The 16,176-nt window shown below is 42.3% G+C and overlaps 1 protein-coding gene and 1 long non-coding RNA gene across 3 annotated transcripts in view; one reads left to right on the top strand and one right to left on the bottom strand.

The window, feature by feature from the left end:
* The first annotated feature begins 215 nt into the window (after nt 1-215).
* Nucleotides 216-15,819, top strand: CGRRF1 (cell growth regulator with ring finger domain 1). The gene is made up of 6 exons (XM_072865271.1): nt 216-408; nt 5,328-5,467; nt 6,722-6,899; nt 7,092-7,239; nt 12,936-13,043; nt 14,428-15,819. The coding sequence occupies exons 1-6, from the start codon at nt 305-307 to the stop codon at nt 14,776-14,778; spliced, it is 1,029 nt and encodes a 342-aa protein (XP_072721372.1). The 5' UTR covers nt 216-304; the 3' UTR covers nt 14,779-15,819.
* Nucleotides 7,437-16,176, bottom strand: part of LOC140653315 (uncharacterized) — a 20,802-nt gene continuing 12,062 nt past the window's right edge. Inside the window, exons 1-3 of one of the 2 annotated variants that reach the window (XR_012043078.1) lie at nt 14,254-14,505; nt 12,257-12,812; nt 7,437-9,627 (exon numbers count right to left, since the gene is read on the bottom strand). This is a non-coding gene — a long non-coding RNA (uncharacterized lncRNA). Of the gene's footprint in view, nt 9,628-12,256; nt 12,813-14,253; nt 14,506-16,176 lie in introns of those variants that run through there. The other variant, XR_012043077.1, reaches the window with a different exon arrangement.

The following is a 16,176-nucleotide window of genomic DNA, read 5'->3' as shown; positions in this document are numbered from 1 at the left end:
CAAGCGCTAGGGTTGCCACAGTTAAGGCATGGAGGCGTTTGAAGGCGGGTTGTGCCGGTTGGACTCATATGCGGTTTTTTATTATTTAAATGCTTTGGGCAAATCCAGGTAGCGGGGGAACCCGCGGGCTGTCACTAGGCAACGCAGCCCCGCCCCCGGGCCCGCCCACCTCCGGGCAAGCTGAGGGCAATGGCTTCACTCAGCTGCTGCGCATGCGCCCGGCTGTTGGAGCCGGTGGGCTCTGTGGGGAGGCGGGCGGTGCGGCCTGGGTCTGCCCCGCTGTGGGGCGGCGTGGCTCGGCCCCATGGCCGCCGTGTTCCTCGTTACCCTCTACGAGTACTCGCCGCTCTTCTACATCACTGTGGTGTTCGTCTGCTTCCTCGTCACTAGCGGCCTGGTGCTGGGCTGGTGAGTGCGGCGGGGCGGCCGGCGCCGGCTGTGGGAGCAGCGTGTGGGGCCAACACCGTCCCTGTGGGGCCGGCTCTGCCCGTGGAGGCCGGTCTAGGGCTATGGGCCTTGGCTGCCGAGGTCTGGCGGTGTAATGAGTTGGCATGGCGTAGGAGGGGGGTAATGGGAGCTGGCACCCCTTGGAGAATGAGCTCCGGGGGTGTGGGGTGGCCCTGGGGTGGGACAGCGCCAGGGCTGGCAGTGGGGATGGGTGTGTGGGGCCTGGCAGTGGTCGGAGAAGAGGGGTTGTGTTAAAGAAAGGAGAATGAGGGGGGCTAGCACTGACCATAGGGGAAGAGGGGCTGCTCCAGCAGAAGGGGAGGATGAAAGCTGTGGAGAAAACAGAGTGGCCAGGAGAGGACCTGACCCTGAGTGAGGGGGTGGGGGTCCAGGAGGGCAGCTCCAAGGGAAAAGTTTGTCGCTGTTGGAGATGGACATCTCAAATCTTGGTGATAGATAAAATGAACAGATATTGAGTAAAGTGCCTGGCGTTAGGCTGGGTAGCAGTTAAATCTGCCAGGCTTTGAGGCAGAGTTGTTACTGAGGTGTGAGACTACCCAGGACTGCTGATGGGGCACCAGTCTGTTCCACTGCTGAATCTCAGAGGAGAACGGGATCTTTCAAGTGAGCCGAACAGGGTGCTGGGACTGGGATGTGGAGAAGCCTTAAACAGCTGACCTGCTAAAGTGTCTAGAGGGGTGATGAGTGGAAGACCCTCTCCTACTTGTGTTTGAGATGGTTCAGCAAAGATGTCACTGTCACCTTTTTCAAAAACAGGTCCCTGAATGTCTGTCCATAGCACTGTTCTGTTTGTTTTCCTGCCAACTCAGGAGTGTCCGTAAATGTAAATACTGATACTTGCCAAGTGGAGAGCATTGATTAGCAATCAAAATATTTTATGTAGGTATTGGGCATACACCACACTTTTGGAGAGAATAAAATAGAGTTATTGCATTTCCTCCCATTGGCTTAACATTAATATCTGTAGTGCTGTGCTTCAGTGTTTTCCCTCCTTTGTCTCTCTTTGAACTACAGATGTTTTAGCTGTAGCTGCTTGTTCTCTTGGCAGCTTATAAATACTCTGCCTGACCTTCCCTTTAGTGCAAAGGCTTCCCCTTGTTTACATCACTTTGTTAGCTGCTACTGGCTCAAACATATGCTATCTATTGCTTTTGGTGTGAATGAAGCTATCTTTTGATCTTTCAAATATACTTTACGGAAAGTTTTTGTTCTTGTTTTGCATTGCCTCCCCTAGTGCTGGGTAGGTGGTAGTGAAGGCAAGACTGGTCTTTTTGTTATCTTTCTGCTGGATGAAGCTCCACCTCATTATTTACTTGGAGAGAGAGGTGGTAGAAATCCTCTTCATAATTCTCTCTGTGCCACTGCACGCTGACGGTATTATATTGCCATCCACTTCTCTCCGCTCTTCCTTTTTTGCTTCATCAGTTCTTTGAAAATATTATCTTTACCAAAAAATGATACTGAATCATGATTCAAATAAACCTCCTGCATGTATATCCCAAACCAGTGATCCTTTATCAATTTAATCCCTATTTATCTGCTTATAACTGCTTATAATAAATGCTTTGCAATCCCCTGCTGTAAAATGTCTGAAATAGGTGTGTCAGAAGATTTGCACACATTGATGCTTTTGGGGCTAAAGGGTGTGCAGAGGACTGTCCAGATGTGTTTTTATTTCAGGATCAGAGATTCTAGGTTCATCTGCACTACATATGATTGCAGTTTATATAAATATATAAAACTGTCTTCAAAGTAGTTTGTTAAGAAACTGTTAGTCAAGTAGAAGAGTAGCCAGGAGCTCAGCACATACAAGTATGTGAGCATGTGGCCAGCTGCTCAGAGATATTTGCTGCTACCTTTGAACTCTGCCGTACCATGGCCGTATGACCAAGAGCCTCCAAGCAACTTCAGTGTGTCTGCAGGTGCAGTTACAGTTTAAGTGCTTTTGAACTTACCCATGAAAACAACTTGATCCTTTATTTGCTACACAGGCTACTATAAATGCATATGGTGTCATAGGAGTACATAATACTTGATATATTGCTGTAATGACATTTTGTTTCCCACATCATTTTCAGCATCAATTCTCAGCTTGTTTTATGGATGTGTCCATGATGATGTCAGTCAGCCTGAAAAACACCAACTGCTTAGGAATGTTAATGTTTTCATTTGCAAAATCATGCGCTGATTTGATGAGCGTCTGTTTTTATGGCCAGCCCTGGATACCTGTGGCTCTGCTCAGAGAGTCTAAGTAGGTTACTGCACAGGTAGCTTTGTAGAGCCAGCCCATTAGATGCTCTGGGCGTAGGAATGAAGTGGAATTTAGATTAGCTGAATATGGTCCTTTGTGTCATCTTTTTAGCTGGAGATGAAGGCTCTTATTAGGAGGAGCTGTAGGCTCAGCACCTGTTTGAGGGCCGGACTGCTCTTTGGAGAAATTAACTCATGAACGAAACCATTGGAAACTCCTGCCTTTTCTAAACTAGCGTTGTTCTGAAGAAATCAGCTTTCCCCTATACCAGCTAATGATCCAGGCTGATAGAATGTTAGATCATAAAATAAAAACTCTATCTTTATTCATCCTTCATACACTGAATCCTACCTTAAAATTTACAGAAGCCCTGTACCTTATTGTTGAACAGAAAGGCCCTTCTGCCTTTAGCTGCTGCTAAAACTGTACTAGAGGCTTTTTTCTATGGCTGCTTTTCATGGTGATTATCCTGTTGCTTTCGACCAGCAAAGAAAGTTTCCAAAGAACAGGGTTTTTACTTTGGAATCAGCCAGATGGTATGAAACAGGAGGCATCTTTATGTGCGGCTGGAGAGATTAGCTCCATTGAGTTTTGGATATTGAGTAAGTGAAACAGCTGCTGCACCTGGTTTCTTTGTGAGTACAATGTTTAACTGGTGTACTTCATTACGGCCCCAGCGATGTCAGCATGGCTGCGTTTACTTGCATCGGACAGAGATTTGACCCTTCATGTGCACAAACTAAGTATGGCTGAGCACCCTATATTATCTCATGGAAGAACTGCAAATGTTTCCATCAAAGTCTAGCAAACCAAAGGAATTTATCAAAGATGGAGTCATGAGTATAGAGTACTTTCCGCCAGCTCAATCTCTTTCCTCTATGGTGTATCTGTGACACTCAGGCATGCGAGATGTTAAATGGTAAAGGCAAATATTCGTTAGACTGCCAGGAACAGGTTGTTGCTATTGAGAATGGCTTTGAGAATTTTTTTCTGAAGTAGTTTCCTCAACTTGAAAATCACTGATGCTTTTCCCTGTTAGTCTTACGAAGGGCACCCCTCCAACATGAAACAATAGAAAGGAGCCCAGTGTCAGTAGAAGCTCTGCTTTTCTTCTTCGTTTGACACACAGGAGTTGGAAAATATTTTTAAATCCAGGAAAAAGTAGCAGTTAAGCCACAAAATTGTCTGTTTGGCTCAGAGCTGCATTGTACATGAAATTACTTTAGCAATTTTCAAACTGATGACATTGAAGCTGGTAGTGCCCTTTTCAGCTTGAGTTATTGATATGAGACCCATCTTACTGTAACAGCTGCTATTTCAGTATACTAAATGGAAACAATTGATGCAGGGAAGAGCCAATGCTTCATGCCATTCAGAGTTTTCCAGCACCCAATATGCTGATGACTGCATGAACCAAAATTCAAAGCCATTAAACAGGCCATCACTTCAACAGTACAGGTGGCAGCGACAAAAGCACAAATTCAGGAAAGTACAGCCTGAGCTAATTAATAACTGTTTCCTAAAATGCATTAACAAAAGACTGCCACAGCCTCTCCCTGTTGCCTTACTAATGAGACAGGACTGGATTAATGCAGTTAAGAAAATCTCTTCAGTCTCCTAAGTAGTCTTCTGATTGCATATCTGGGACAGTTTCTCTAATCAGCTTTTGGTTACTGAAAGTTATTGCTATCACCTTAAAAAGTGAATTATTTTTAGCCAAGTGTAAAAGGAAGGCTGTTGTGGAGCTTGTTTTGTAGATCCTGATCTTCTCTAGTGGTTCTTTTAAAAGCCCCAGGCAATATGAAAATCTTCAGTTTTTTAATTGATGTCAGAAATAATTCCAAAATACTCTTCCTCACTTTCTTTTATTTTTATTTTGATCCGTAGAGTGTTTAAACTTTTAAACGTTTGCTTCGTTATCCTTTTAGGGTCAGAATATCACTTGGGCTAGCACACTAGTTTCGGCTTTGAAGAGGTCTTAGAGTTTCAGCTTTGATTCAGAGTCTTGACTATTTTGCACTTGGTTTCTGGCTGAAAGCAGAGGCTTTACAGCCCCTGATTTAATATCAGCTTCTTATTGTAATTGCGCTTTACATGGGAAATCGGGATCTTATTCTCCCATAAAAACATCTTGCTGGCTGTAATTACGGCTAGAAGTATCTTAGGGCTGAATGATTTACTCTGAGGTCTTCCTTTTGAGCACCCAGCCCATTAAGACTGTTCCATCTTTGTAAGCAGTGATTTTTTTTTTTTTTTGTCCTGTGACGGGATGTGCAGAATATCAATTGGGAGAACACTCTGGCTAACCGTTTACCACTAGAGGGCATTGACTATTCTCATTAATTTTATTCTCTTTCTGGAAACGTTGCAGGAGTAAAGTATTCCCCCTGTATAGACTTTCTGTGTCACCGTGAAGACTCCTACCTTCTGCCACAAAAAGCTGGAGTCAGATTGGCAGGCTATATTATGCATGCATCCTAGCAGATAATTCTGCAAAGCCAAGCTAGCTTTATTTGTTGTGCTGCTTGCTATTTAGAGCTGAAGAAAAATTCAAATGTGTCAACACTAACACTTAACCCACTTGTTCTTCTTGTTTCACGTCTCATAGGTTTGGGTTGGGTGTTCCTGTTATTCTGAGAAACTCAGAAGAAACAGAATCGAGCACAAGAATTTTGAAAAAGCGGATGAGACAAGTGAAGAATCCTTTTGGGTTAGAAATCCCTCATCCTGCTACAGCTTCAGTAACAAGTCAGTGGATTTCTGATGTGCTTGATTTTTGTCAGTTTGGGTTCCTGAACTTAGTACTATGTTTTCTTGCTCTCATCCTTTTCCTTTATCAAAATTCCTCAGAAACGTGCTTCCTCCCATTGTTACAACAGAAATAATTTTTACACAGCTTATAAATGTGGTGCTTTTAAAAGTGAAATGTTCAGATATTTAAGTACAGTTTAATTCTTATTAATGAAACACTTCCTACTATAACAGATTTTTAAGTAACAAAAATATTTGCAGATTACCAGCTACTGTGGGCGTTTTTGTAAACTTTACAGAATTGTAGGATTCTATAGAATTCATTATAGAATATATGCCACCCACTTAAACCTAAGTCCAGATCTCCAGCGGTGTTTGGAAATGCACTACTTCAAAAAAAAAAAAAATTCCCTGTCTTGCTATCTGTGCTTCAGTGGAAACTGAATTTAAATATCTATTTGGATCAGAGTTCAAGTAGTTCCTAACATCCTTGAAATCACCCACATAGGAAGTGAATTCATGCCCTTCTGCATCATTGGGGAGTAGTAAGCAAGGCTGGAGCGTCTTCCACCAACACAGATGTGGAGCCTTCCTATGAATAAGAAAAGGGCTGCAGCAGTTTTACCCCTCCCCCAACATTAAAAAAAAACTCCAATGTACAAACCCAACAACTTAGTCTTCAGTTAACTTGGATTTTTGAGGAGGTTTGAGCACTTGAATTTAGTGGGACTTTTCAGGAGTTCTGCTCCTGTTTGTGCAGTAAGTGTTTAGAAGTTAATGGGTTGGGTACTTGATTTTTAGAAAAGAAATGGAGCACATAGATCCCCTTTTTAGCCTCCCTCTGCATGATCAAGAGGGCCATATTCTTTGAGACCAGAGAGGGTGTTGTAGGCCAGTAATCCAATTAATACTATTATCTGAGGAGGGAATGGACTTTGGGCTAGGAGTTGTGCTCTTGGGTCTGCCAGTGAGTGTGTAAAGTGTTAACAGAAGTTAAAATTTACCCTTCATAAAATGCTACTTTTGTTAGCTTAATCAGCCATTTTATCTCCTCGCACCCACTTCCTCATCTCCATGGACTTTCATAAGCACTAAACCTAGTGTAAATTCTTAAAAGATTAGATTATAATGATAAAAATCTGGGACACTGAAGTTGTTTTCTGCCTGTTGCCTTTTAAGAACCTACACTTAGCAGTTCCAGAATTCCTGCACATTGGTGAGTTAATGAAATCCTTATCTTCTTTCTACAAGAGGGTGTAACACTGACACCTGATTGTCTGGAAGACTGTATTCTTACATGCTACTGGGGCTGCAGTGTTCAAAAACTCCACGAAGCATTGCAGAAACACGTCTACTGCTTCAGAATAAAGACTCCTCAGGCTTTAGAGGATGCTCTGTACAACGAATACCTCTATCGACAACAGTACTTGTATCCTTTTTTAAATTGTTTTGACAAAATATGCTAATTTGTTGGCACAGGGAGTGTTGAGACTTGTGAACACTTGTCAGTTCTTGGCACAATATATTTATGAACAAATATGATGCAAAATGTTCTTTATGCAAACGTCACATTTGTCTACAATTGCAGCGACACTGATTGTTTTCCTTGACACATATAAAGCATTAAAAAAAATGACAAGGAAGAAAAATATTGTCAGTTACCGGAAGATGCTCAAGTTGTCAATTTTGGCCCAGTGCCTAGATCTCGTTATCCATTGATAGCATTGTTGACGTTAGCCGATGAAGAAGACAGAGAAATATATGATATTGTAAGTAATATAAGAATATGTTTTAGGGTGACTGTATTTAAGGTCTTGTCGTGGTTTAGCCCCAGCTGGCAACTAAGCACCACACATCCGCCCACTCACTCCCCCCCGCTGGGATGGGGGAGGGAATCAGAAGAGCAAAAGTAAGAAAACTCGAGGGTTGAGATAAAGACAGTTTAATAGGTAAAGCAAAAGCCGTGCACACAAGCAAAGCAAAGCAAGGAATTCCTTCACTCCTTCCCATGGGCAGGCAGGTGTTCAGCCATCTCCAGGAAAGCAGGGCTCCATCACGCGTAGTGGTTACTTGGGAAGACAAACGCCATCACTCCAAATGTCCCCCCCTTCCTTCTTCTTCCCCAGCTTTATATACTGAGCATGACATCATGTGGTATGGAATAGCCCGTTGGTCAGTTTGGATCAACTATCCTGGCTGTGTCCCCTCCCAGCTTCTTCTGCACCTGGCAGAGCACGGGAAGCTGAAAAGTCCTTGACTGGTGCAGCAACACCTAAAACATCTCTGTATTATCAACACTGTTTTCAGCACAAATCCCAAACGTAGCCCCATACCAGCCACTATAAAGAAAATTAACTCGATCTCAGCTGAAACCAGGACAGTATCCACCCCTTATTCCATACCATTTACGTCATGCTCAGGTCTCACACTATCCAATACATTCTCATTACCCACCGTCACCCTTCCCATCCTTTGATATAATACACACACATCATTCCCTTAGTCTATGGACCACCCCTACAAAATATTTGTAAAATGTCCATAAATGTCCACAAAGTGTTCACTGAGTTCATTTAGTCCATGACTTTGGGCTTCATCTCTTGTGGTTGTTACTCAGGACAGGAGAGGTGGTGTGTTTCTTGGAGTTATTGGGCACCAAAGCCAGCTCAGGTCAGGTCACTGCTGCACTTGCACTGCTTCTTGTAAGGCTTCTCCTCCATTTGTTCAGGTGGTTCCAGCTGTAGTAATTCCTATAACATGCAACTCAAATCATGGGTTACAACAATTTAAAGGTAGATCCATTACAATCTCCACCCCTGGTCTCTTTGGACCAGGATATAGGGTTTAACATTGCAACGAACTCTCCCCTTGCTCCTAGCGTGGCTAGCAACAAGGGGTTCCTGCTATAGTAATTCCCACAACATGCAACTCAGATCCCGGGATACAACAATTTAAAGGTATTTCTATTACAATCTCCACCCCTGGTCCCTTTGGACCAGACCATCAGGTTTAACATTGCAATGAAGTCCTCCCCTTGCCCCTGCTCCAGCTTGGACTTATCCACAGAATGTAGTCCCTTCAGAAGTAAACTTGCTCCAACATGGCCTCATGCACAGCCACTGATGCTTCAAGGTGTACCTGCTGCAGCATGGACTTCATCCACAGCCACAGATGCTTCGAGGTGCACCTTATCCAGCATGGACTTATCCTTGGGCCACAACCCCTTCAGAGGTATACCTCCTGTGGCACAGACATAACCATGGCCACAGACGTTTCAAGATATACCTGCTCTGGCATGGGCTAATCCATGGGCACAGACGCTTCGGGGTGTCCTGCTCCCATGTGGATTCATCCACAGGTCACAGTCCCTTTGACTCGAGTTCACACCGGAGTTCCAGCCTGTCTAGTACAGCAGCACAGAAACAGCAGTGGCCATTGCTGTTATCAAAATGTTCCCAGGCACAGCACAGTAAGATGATCAGCTGTACAGCAGCACGGCAAGCAGTGAAAGCAAAAAGCAGCCACTAATGAGCACTGGACTCTAACATACAGTAAGGCAAGCAAGCCTCATGGCAAGCACAGAAGCCTGCCAGTTAATAGCTAAATAGCAATAACAGCTATAAATTTTATCTAGCACATTCCAATCAAATCTGTCATTATCTCGAACCCTTCGAGCCCCACGTTGGGAGCCAAAAAGGACTGTCGTGGTTTAGCCCCAGCTGGCAACTAAGCACCACACATCCGCCCGCTCACTCCCCTCCGCTGGGATGGGGGAGGGAATCAGAAGAGCAAAAGTAAGAAAACTCGAGGGTTGACATAAAGACAGTTTAATAGGTAAAGCAAAAGCCGCGCACACAAGCAAAGCAAAGCAAGGAATTCCTTCACTCCTTCCCATGGGCAGGCAGGTGTTCAGCCATCTCCAGGAAAGCAGGGCTCCATCACGCGTAGTGGTTACTTGGGAAGACAAACGCCATCACTCCAAATGTCCCGCCCTTCCTTCTTCTTCCCCAGCTTTATATACTGAGCATGACGCCATATGGTACGGAATAGCCCTTTGGCCAGTTTGGATCAACTGTCCTGGCTGTGTCCCCTCCCAGCTTCTTCTGCACCTGGCAGAGCACGGGAAGCTGAAAAGTCCTTGACTGGTGCAGCAACACCTAAAACATCTCTGTATTATCAACACTGTTTTCAGCACAAATCCCAAACATAGCCCCATACCAGCCACTATAAAGAAAATTAACTTGATCTCAGATGAAACCAGGACAGGTCTGAATGTTTCAGGAGACAGGCTTTAATAAAACAGCTTCCTTTCCCTGTCCCCCAGAATTTGGTCCCTAACTTTATCACTGATGACTCCAGGGGAGCGTGGCAGGAGAGCAAGGATAATTGTTGTATAAAAATTATGTATGCTGTTCAAAAGATGCTTATGATTTTCACAAAGCTCATAATCTGCAAAGGTCTCTGCGGTAAGCCCTGTGGTCAGACAAACTAGGGTTGTGGTAGGTTAGTAAGCTAGTACTCTGATTTTTCTGATCACATAAACCTGTGGTGGAGCTCTTGCACTGATACGGTCTTTTGGATTGCTGTTGGCAAAGTAGGAGGATTTTTTTTTAGTGTCTGGCACAGATATTTGAGCTGATTGCTGACTTGACTGTTAGGAACATAGAAATTACCTTTCTGCAGCAGGCCTGATAATGCAGTACATTATGTCTCACAGTAGCCAGCTCCAGGTCATTTACAGGAAGGTGTGAAGGTCTTGCAGTAGACTGATATGAGATACTCAGCTCCCCAAAAAGGTCTCCTCCTAATCTGTTGCAGCTAAAGCAGCAGCTTCAGCCTTGTCACATGCAGTTCAATATCCCTTCTAAACTCTAAATTGACTGATTCTTTTTGGAACGATTTGGGACGTGCTTTTATCTCCCATCTTTTCATTTGGTTGATAACCTGATAGCACTAACTGCTTGAACAATAATACGAATGAACTCGGAAGCAAATTGCCTAAATCCACTGAACACTTCTCCGTACATTCATTTGGAAATTGTTTGTGATCACACCAGTGCCTAAGAAATCTGTTCCCTTTCCAAGTGATGCCTGTCCTTGGCTTCTTGTCACTTGACCTTAGGACTGCCTTCCTCCTGTCCCCACTCGAGATTCCCCCCTCCCCCCTCCCCCCAGTTATTTTCCAGATTAGTACATCTATATATGTTTAGAGCTCAGTTTAATATAAAGAGACTGTAAATTTCATATTTGAATGTGTTTGACATTAGCATGGACATGAATTTGTAGCACCTCTCTTTTGGTCCTTAACAGAAGAAAGGGATGGAAGGAGAGTGGGAGAGGTATTTTTCCTCTTGTTTTGGAGAAAAGGAACACAACTAGAATCTGTTAATATAGTCAAAGGAGTAACTCCACCTGAACTCCTTGCCAGACAAATGTCAGAATTGCATCTGTTGTTGTTGAAACAAACTTGTAAAATATAAATATAGTGTGGAAAGGGATCTTTGCTACTGTGGCCAGTATGGTATTAACCATGTTATTCTCACATCAGTGCATCAAGCTCCATCTTGAATTATTTTTGTGTGTCACCATCACTACGGATGGTGTTCCAATATCTCTTTTCTGGGTGGGTCTAATTTTCATCCTAACTGTATTTGTGGCCAGATCATACCTATTTGGTTTTGTGCCGTAATTTTCTTCTAGCTCCAGAAAATTAGCATGACCATATATAAGAGCTACAGAAATTATTTGAAGACTGGCGGGGCTAAAGTGGAAGAAGACTTGGATTTCAAGCCTGTGTATAAAATAGAAGATTGAGAAGTAACTTGATTGTGGTGTACAAGTATTTACAGAGAGAGAAAATACCTGGTGTTCAAGGGGAAGGGATTCTATAATCAAACAGCATAGCATTTCTGCTAGATCATAGCAGAATATATTTCTGTATATATTTCTATACTACAGGACACCATAACAGAGGAGACAGTAGCTTGAAGATAGAGATGCTTGCGTTAGGAACTGGTCCTGCTCACAGTTAAAAAGTTGCCTGAACAAACTATGAATTGAGGACATGTGTCGTCATTGAGAAAGCACTTATGTTGTGGTGGGATGAGATAATACAAATACACTGAGAACCATTAACTTTTAAACTCTTATTATCAAAACACAAAATCTGTCATTTTAATGGAGATTTAATGGCTTTCAGGTTCCAAAACAAAGCTAATAGTGGTGTGGGTTTTGGGGGTTTTTTTGTTTGGTTGGGTTTTTTTGGTTTTTTTTTTAAGGCATTGTGATTTAGAAAAAAAGACCTTATCACCAAAGAATAGTAAATTCAGTTAGTATAAATACATATGTATAGGTACATATATATTTAAACTCTGCATGTAATTAGCCATGTGTGGATTTTGAAGTGCAAGTCTGATTTGCCTTTAAAAATTTTTTTTAAATAAAACAGCTTTCTTCTATATTTCATTTCTCTTTTGACAGCTTCTGGGAACTACAATAATATTGAATTTCACTTTATTTTTTTCCTGCTTTTTAGAGGCTATTATGTAATCTGGGCAGGGTGAGGTGTATTAGGCACAGCATGCAAGCTTAGAGTGCTTTTTATTTTCAGAAAAGTGACTCTAAAGTCAGCCCATGGGGTCCTTTCATAATCCTGTCCAGTGAAATTTGTCTTTTGCCTACTCCGTTTACAAGACAATCAGCGACACTTCAAAATGCATTTCGGAGTCTAAAAACTGTGGTCTGTGTGTTTGTGAGGGAAGTGGAAGAGAGTAGAGAAGACTTTACCTTTTACATGTTCCCCTGTAATTCTGTGCTCAGGCTTCAGGTGAGAGGGTCATTTCTTGTGTTGAAGACAGCCTGGGAAGCGGCTGCAGAAGTTGTACGGGACTTAAGCGCGTGTGCTGGCTTGGGGCTCGGTTGCTGTAGGAAACTCCTTGCAGTTTGTCAGCTTCTCTCCCATCCAGGAGGACCTCATCATGTGTTAGTGGAGTAGAAAGAGGAGCGTAGGAGCTGCTACTTCTGGTTGAAGTCATTATGCAGGTAGCCTCTCCAAGGCACATCCGTGACTGTGTAAGCAAGTCCTACCTCAGCTGCGTAAGCACGCACTTCAGGAGGACTGCATGTGCTTAGGTGCCTTTTCAGTTTGGGGTCTTATTCCATTAGGTGAGAGCAGTCAGAGCAGGTCTCCACTGTAAGCTGGCCATAGAAGGGCTCCATGGAGAACCAGGGCAGAAAGCTGAAGCGCCACAAAGTGCGATCTTGTGCCACATCCTGTTTTTACCTTGTCCAGCATATTTTTTTGATCTGTGCTTGAAATCAACATTGTTGAAGGCCTGATTGTCTAAGGAAGTAAGCAGGTCAGAGGTTGTAACAAAGTACGCAATCTTTCAAGCAAATTGTTCCATATGAATCATATAATGAAAAGGAAAGTTATTAAACCTGGCTTTTTTTTTTTTTTTTTTAGATTTCAATGGTGGCTGTAATTCACATTCCTGATGAGAGCTACAGACTTGCCTGCAGAATATTATATCAGTATCTACTTCTAGCTCAAGGTCAATACCATGATCTGAAGGTAAGCCACGTACTGAGTCTTGTTTCGTTTGGGTGACAGTGTTAAGTTTAGTTTGTGTAGGCTTTCAGGAGCCTAAATTAGTATAAGACTTTTATTGTCATGGAAAGAACTGGATAATAGTTAAAATTATTTTATCAGTTAAGTAGTTCCAGCCAAAGTTACTGTACAGAAATATTTTATATGAAAATATTCAAAATTTCTTGGAAAAATTACTTGATTCTAGTCTAGAGTCCTAGGTCCTGTCCACTTATTAAAGCAGTAGTAAGGCATTAACAAGCTGTCAAATGCTTCCTCTCTACAGAACATTTTTTACCTCCTTGCTCGTGTCTCAAACCAGCACTTTCTCCTACACTGCCCTTCAATTGGGAAAGCCTCAGAAGAAACTGTTGTTTTTTTTAATTTCTTTTTACCACAGTACGTGCACAAAGGTTAGAAATCTGCCTAGCACATACCATTGTAAGTTAAACCAATGTTCTCACTATTCCTTTCCAGTTTCCCTTATCTATGCATGTTGTGGGACCATCTTTGTCCTGTGTCAGTCAGGCAGTTGATGATGTGATTCTATTTTATATTACTGTGATAATAAAAATAATGTAAGATATTGATAAGCTAGAAATTGGGCCAAATTAATACTATTGACTCAATTAGCATTCATTCAGAAATAGATTTGTCCAAAGAAATGTTTGTCCTGGCCATTTTTTGCTGACCTAGTTGATCCAGGTAAACTTCCCTACTGACCCCCTCAAGCTTTCTTTTCATGTCTGGTACCATTGTAAAAACACTGCTTAAACTGAACAGAAAAAACTGTGCAGCTGTGTTTCGTGTAGTTGCGTAGCGTGTACTCTATGGGCATCTTTGGCTGCATGGTAGTTTACTGGCTTTATTAAGAGATCATGCCCAGAAGAATTTGCGCTTCGCATAAAATAAAGACAAAAAGGAGTAGGGGATTGTAATATGAGCCCGAATGGAACTGGTTGAGTGAAGTAGATTTGACATATGTAGCTTGGTGGATATATTTTTGGTAGGAATGGATGGAAGCATCCCTCTAGGCATAGAGAATGATAGACTAGAAACAGAAACCCGAGCTGCTCAAAACCTGGGCAGTTCTGTTAAAGTTCATGCATGTACATTGATTTGATTCAGCTAAGATTTGATGACTTATCCTTAATATTTTCCCAGTGTTCTATGTAATTTTATGCTTCTAAAATACCTTTAACTGAAGGCCAGGCGACTGTCAGGACTCACGCAAAGAGTGAGTCTGGCACTATTTGACCCAGTGGAAACCAGTGAATCTGACCCAGTGGAACTTGCATCACACGTGTGTGTTCAGGTATCGGAGGAGAGTTTGTTGACTTCTAAATGTTTGTGTATATGTGTATTTTAGCAACTCTTCATGTCTGCAAATAGTACTGCACCATCTTCAAGCGATACATCCCCTGGTGAGAGCAGCACTGACAGAAGGTTGCTAGAAAAGGCCGGACTGGCTGAAGATGAACCAGAATTGCATGAAGAAAACAGTAAAGACTGTGTTGTTTGCCAAAATGGCACCGTGAACTGGGTACTCCTACCCTGCAGGCACGCGTGCTTGTGTGATGCCTGCATTAAGTATTTTCAGCAGTGTCCAATGTGTAGGCAGTTTGTTCAAGAATCTTTTCCACTTTGTTGTAAAAAGGAGCAAGATGAAGATGAATCGACCCATATCTTGCAAGATGTTCCTCCTGGAAGAGTTTTTTAATGGGGAAAAAAACAGAAGAACTGGGTTGTATGCACCAAGATTAAATGTAGAAAACAGACTGTTTATGGGAGGATATGTAGCATTAACTTGTATGGGTTTGCTCTTTATTGTTAGGTAATTTTCAGCTTGCTTCTTTTTCTTCGCTCCATATGCTCACAGGAACGCTATGCTTATCCATGCAACGTGGACAGAAGAAGTGCGTAGGATATCTTTGAAGGATGTGATTTTATTTATAACTTCTTACTAGTTTTTCATGGAGTACTATTGGAGGCTATTTTGATTACTAAATTTAGTATATCTACTAAAAAAAGAATAAAACTTGCAAGTGAAGTTGCACACAGCTCATTCTATATTTATCGTATTTAAAATACTAGAGCAATATATCATTCTAACTCAGTATAATTTAGAAATATAGCACTTTACAGAATGTATCAAATGAAGGAAAGTAAATATTCTTCATTGTTAAACCCTTGTATATTTATTTTGTAGATGAAGGCTGGACTGTGGCAGGAGCTGGGAGTTGAAGGCATTCAGGGTACTGTTTCTGGCTGTTTTGAAAGATTTATGTGTGTGCGTGCATGCGTGTGTGCGTGAGGGACCCTAGCCAAAGCCTGTTGGAATGAGTGGAAAGATTTTTGTTGATTATTGTTGGCTTGAACTAAGCGTTGCTGACACTTTCAAGCCTGAGCCTCTGCTATGTCATCTTGAGACTTTCAATCTTGTCAGCAATGGCTGTAAGAACTTGTTCTCCATACAAATGTTAGTTAATTACTCCATAGAGTGGTTACTGGGGCAGTTTTGTGGTGCTATTCTTATACGAGTAGCCTGCTTTGGGGAATTTCCAACTCTTTTTACTTGCATTGTCAGCTTGGATGCAAAGTTAACCGTTTACCTTTTATCAATAGTCCCAGGGAATTTACTTACTCTAATAAAGAAAGAAGCTAAAGAATAGCAGAAAATTATTTCTTTTTCCCTCCAATGGTGTATTGTCAAAAGCAATAAAAATGGCTGTTGAGAAGAGAAATTGTTGGTTTGCTTCTTGAGAACGAGCTGAATTCTCCTAAAGACAGACAGGCTGGGTTTTGCATCTGCTCATGTAAGACAAAAATACAAACGCTCGTTAGAACCTGTAGAAAATGGGGAGTAGCTGCTTTCTGTCCTCCCTCTTGTTCCCTTGCAGCTTTGCCCCACATCCAATTCCAGGACAGCTGCTCAGTCTCAAGGAGAGAAAGCCCTGCTCCAAGCTGTTCAGCTGCACTCACTCTCCTGCAGCTTCTTTAACGGTGCTGCCGGTACAAGGTACACACAAGGTGCTGCACACCTCCAAAACAGGGAAGGAAGCTTCCCCTACTCAAAGGTATTCCATCTTCATCTTTCTGTCATTCAGGTTTTTTTGTT

The sequence above is a fragment of the Ciconia boyciana genome, chromosome 6, assembly GCF_034638445.1.
Source record: "Ciconia boyciana chromosome 6, ASM3463844v1, whole genome shotgun sequence".
In the NCBI taxonomy this organism is placed as follows: domain Eukaryota; kingdom Metazoa; phylum Chordata; class Aves; order Ciconiiformes; family Ciconiidae; genus Ciconia; species Ciconia boyciana.
Note: the sequence above shows the minus strand (reverse complement) of the source record. Positions and strands in the feature narration are given on the sequence as shown.

Coding starts and splice junctions, on each gene's coding strand:
- CGRRF1 (XM_072865271.1), top strand. CDS start 305: ATGGCCGCCGTGTTCCTCGTTACCCTCTACGAGTACTCGCCGCTCTTC. Junction 409..5,327: donor AGCGGCCTGGTGCTGGGCTG/GTGAGTGCGGCG, acceptor CACGTCTCATAG/GTTTGGGTTGGGTGTTCCTG. Junction 7,240..12,935: donor ACAGAGAAATATATGATATT/GTAAGTAATATA, acceptor TTTTTTTTTTAG/ATTTCAATGGTGGCTGTAAT.